This window comes from Drosophila eugracilis, unplaced genomic scaffold (genome assembly GCF_018153835.1).
Source record: "Drosophila eugracilis isolate 14026-0451.02 unplaced genomic scaffold, ASM1815383v1 contig_1770, whole genome shotgun sequence".
Taxonomy (NCBI): domain Eukaryota; kingdom Metazoa; phylum Arthropoda; class Insecta; order Diptera; family Drosophilidae; genus Drosophila; species Drosophila eugracilis.
In genome coordinates this window covers 101913-103609 of record NW_024572611.1, presented here as the reverse complement: position 1 = coordinate 103609, position 1697 = coordinate 101913, and the positions used below count along the sequence as shown (strand labels likewise).

Here is a 1697-nt window from a genome sequence, read left to right as displayed (position 1 = left end):
ATAAAAGACTAGGCAAAAAGCTAACTCCGCTATACACGGAAAAACGCGTAGAAGCGGACCTGGGGACAGAGGTCCTCATTGGAGGGAGGGTAGTCCACAAGGACAACCTTAAATAAAATTTTTCTCCAATTTACTCGCACATAACACACCTAACACAAGAACACACTTATAACATGTCCAGTAGATTTAACCTGTCATTTCCTTACAGGATGGCGGGAATTATATTTGAAAATCCGGGAGAGTTTTCCCGGAAAAATTACTTGTAAAATTTAAAGTAAAAAGACTTGCGACTAGCGGCTGGGGAATTTCCAAAAGAGCGAAAAAGAAACGAAACGAAGTTGGTTCCAAAGTTTATTGCTGCCAGCCGCTTCGAGGTTCGATCGGTTAATGTTCTCCCGAGAGCAGCATACCATTTCGCATAGCCACGAACAGAAAAGCTTATCAGTTAGATCACAACAACTCGGCTATGCTCAAGCTTGAGTGCAACTGATAAGCTTTTGTACATTGGTTTAAGGTGATTTGTTTACATTTTGGCTGCATATATTCAATTAATTCTTTCTTTTCATCTATCCTTAAAACTAACAATAAAACTTAATCTACTGCTCCAACATTCCGGCCCCGTTGAAGGCCTCCGGCGCTTTAACTTTCTCGTCAGGAGCGTTGCTTACTGGCAGCAATGCCAGCTTGTTGATGGCGCGCTTGATGACGCCTCGTGACGTACGTACCTCCGCCACACGCACTCTTCCGTCCTCACCGACTGTTGTTGCCACCACGCGGCCTGTCAGCCACCTTTGCGGGGGCATGTTGACCTCGTGCACGAGCACCAGGCACCCGACCTCCAGATCGCGGCCCTCGACCCACCACTAGTTGCGATGCTGCATGCTGGCGATGTAGTCCTTGGACCAACTGGCCCAAAACTGCTGCTTGAGATCGGACAGCATTCGCCACCGCCTCAAATATCCGCAACTGGCCTTGCTGGAGATTCCGCCTGTGCCGGCATCTTGCGGCAGCGTGATTAGAGGCTGTCCGATAAGCAGATGTCCTGGAGTCAGGGCCTCTCCATCGTTGAGATCGTTGCCTGGCGACGCGATTGGTCGAGAATTGAGCAGCGCTTCTACCTCGACCAGGTGGGTGCTGAGCTCGTCCGCTGTCAGCTTGGCGTTGCCGACTCCTCGCAGCAGCCGGTGTTTGGCGGCCTTGACTGCTGCCTCCCACAGTCCTTCGAAGTGTGGTGACCTCGGCGGTATGAAATACCACTCGACGCCTCTCTGAGCCGCGTATCCTCTCAACTGTTCCTGACTGCGGTGAAACGCTGCGCTCAGATCCTTTAGCACGTTGCTCGCTCCCAAGATGTTCGTGGCGTTGTCGCTGTACATCTTCTGCGGCAGCCCTCTCCTCCCGACGAACCTTTTAAAAACGGATAAGAAGCTGTCAGTGGATAAATCTACAACGAGCTCAAGGTGAACAGCCTTTGACGAAAAACACACGAAAACGGCAACATAAGTCTTGATAGGAGGTTTACCGCGGATCTTTAGTGACACATAAAATGGTCCGCAAAAATCTACCCCGCAAGCCAAAAAGGGGCGTGCTATCTTGACCCTATCGGCTGGCAAATTGCCCATTATCTGACCCATTTGCACTGGTTTGTATTTGAAACAGTGGACACAGCTACGGACAACTTTCGCGCACGCTTCTCG

The 1697-nt window shown here is 50.2% G+C and overlaps 1 protein-coding gene across 1 annotated transcript; it reads right to left on the bottom strand.

Annotated features, from left to right (window-relative positions):
* Positions 1-863: 863 nt before the first annotated feature.
* Positions 864-1376, bottom strand: LOC121529707. The gene has a single exon (XM_041817626.1). The coding sequence runs from the start codon at positions 1374-1376 to the stop codon at positions 864-866; it is 513 nt and encodes a 170-aa protein (XP_041673560.1).
* Between the last annotated feature and the right edge of the window lie 321 nt (positions 1377-1697).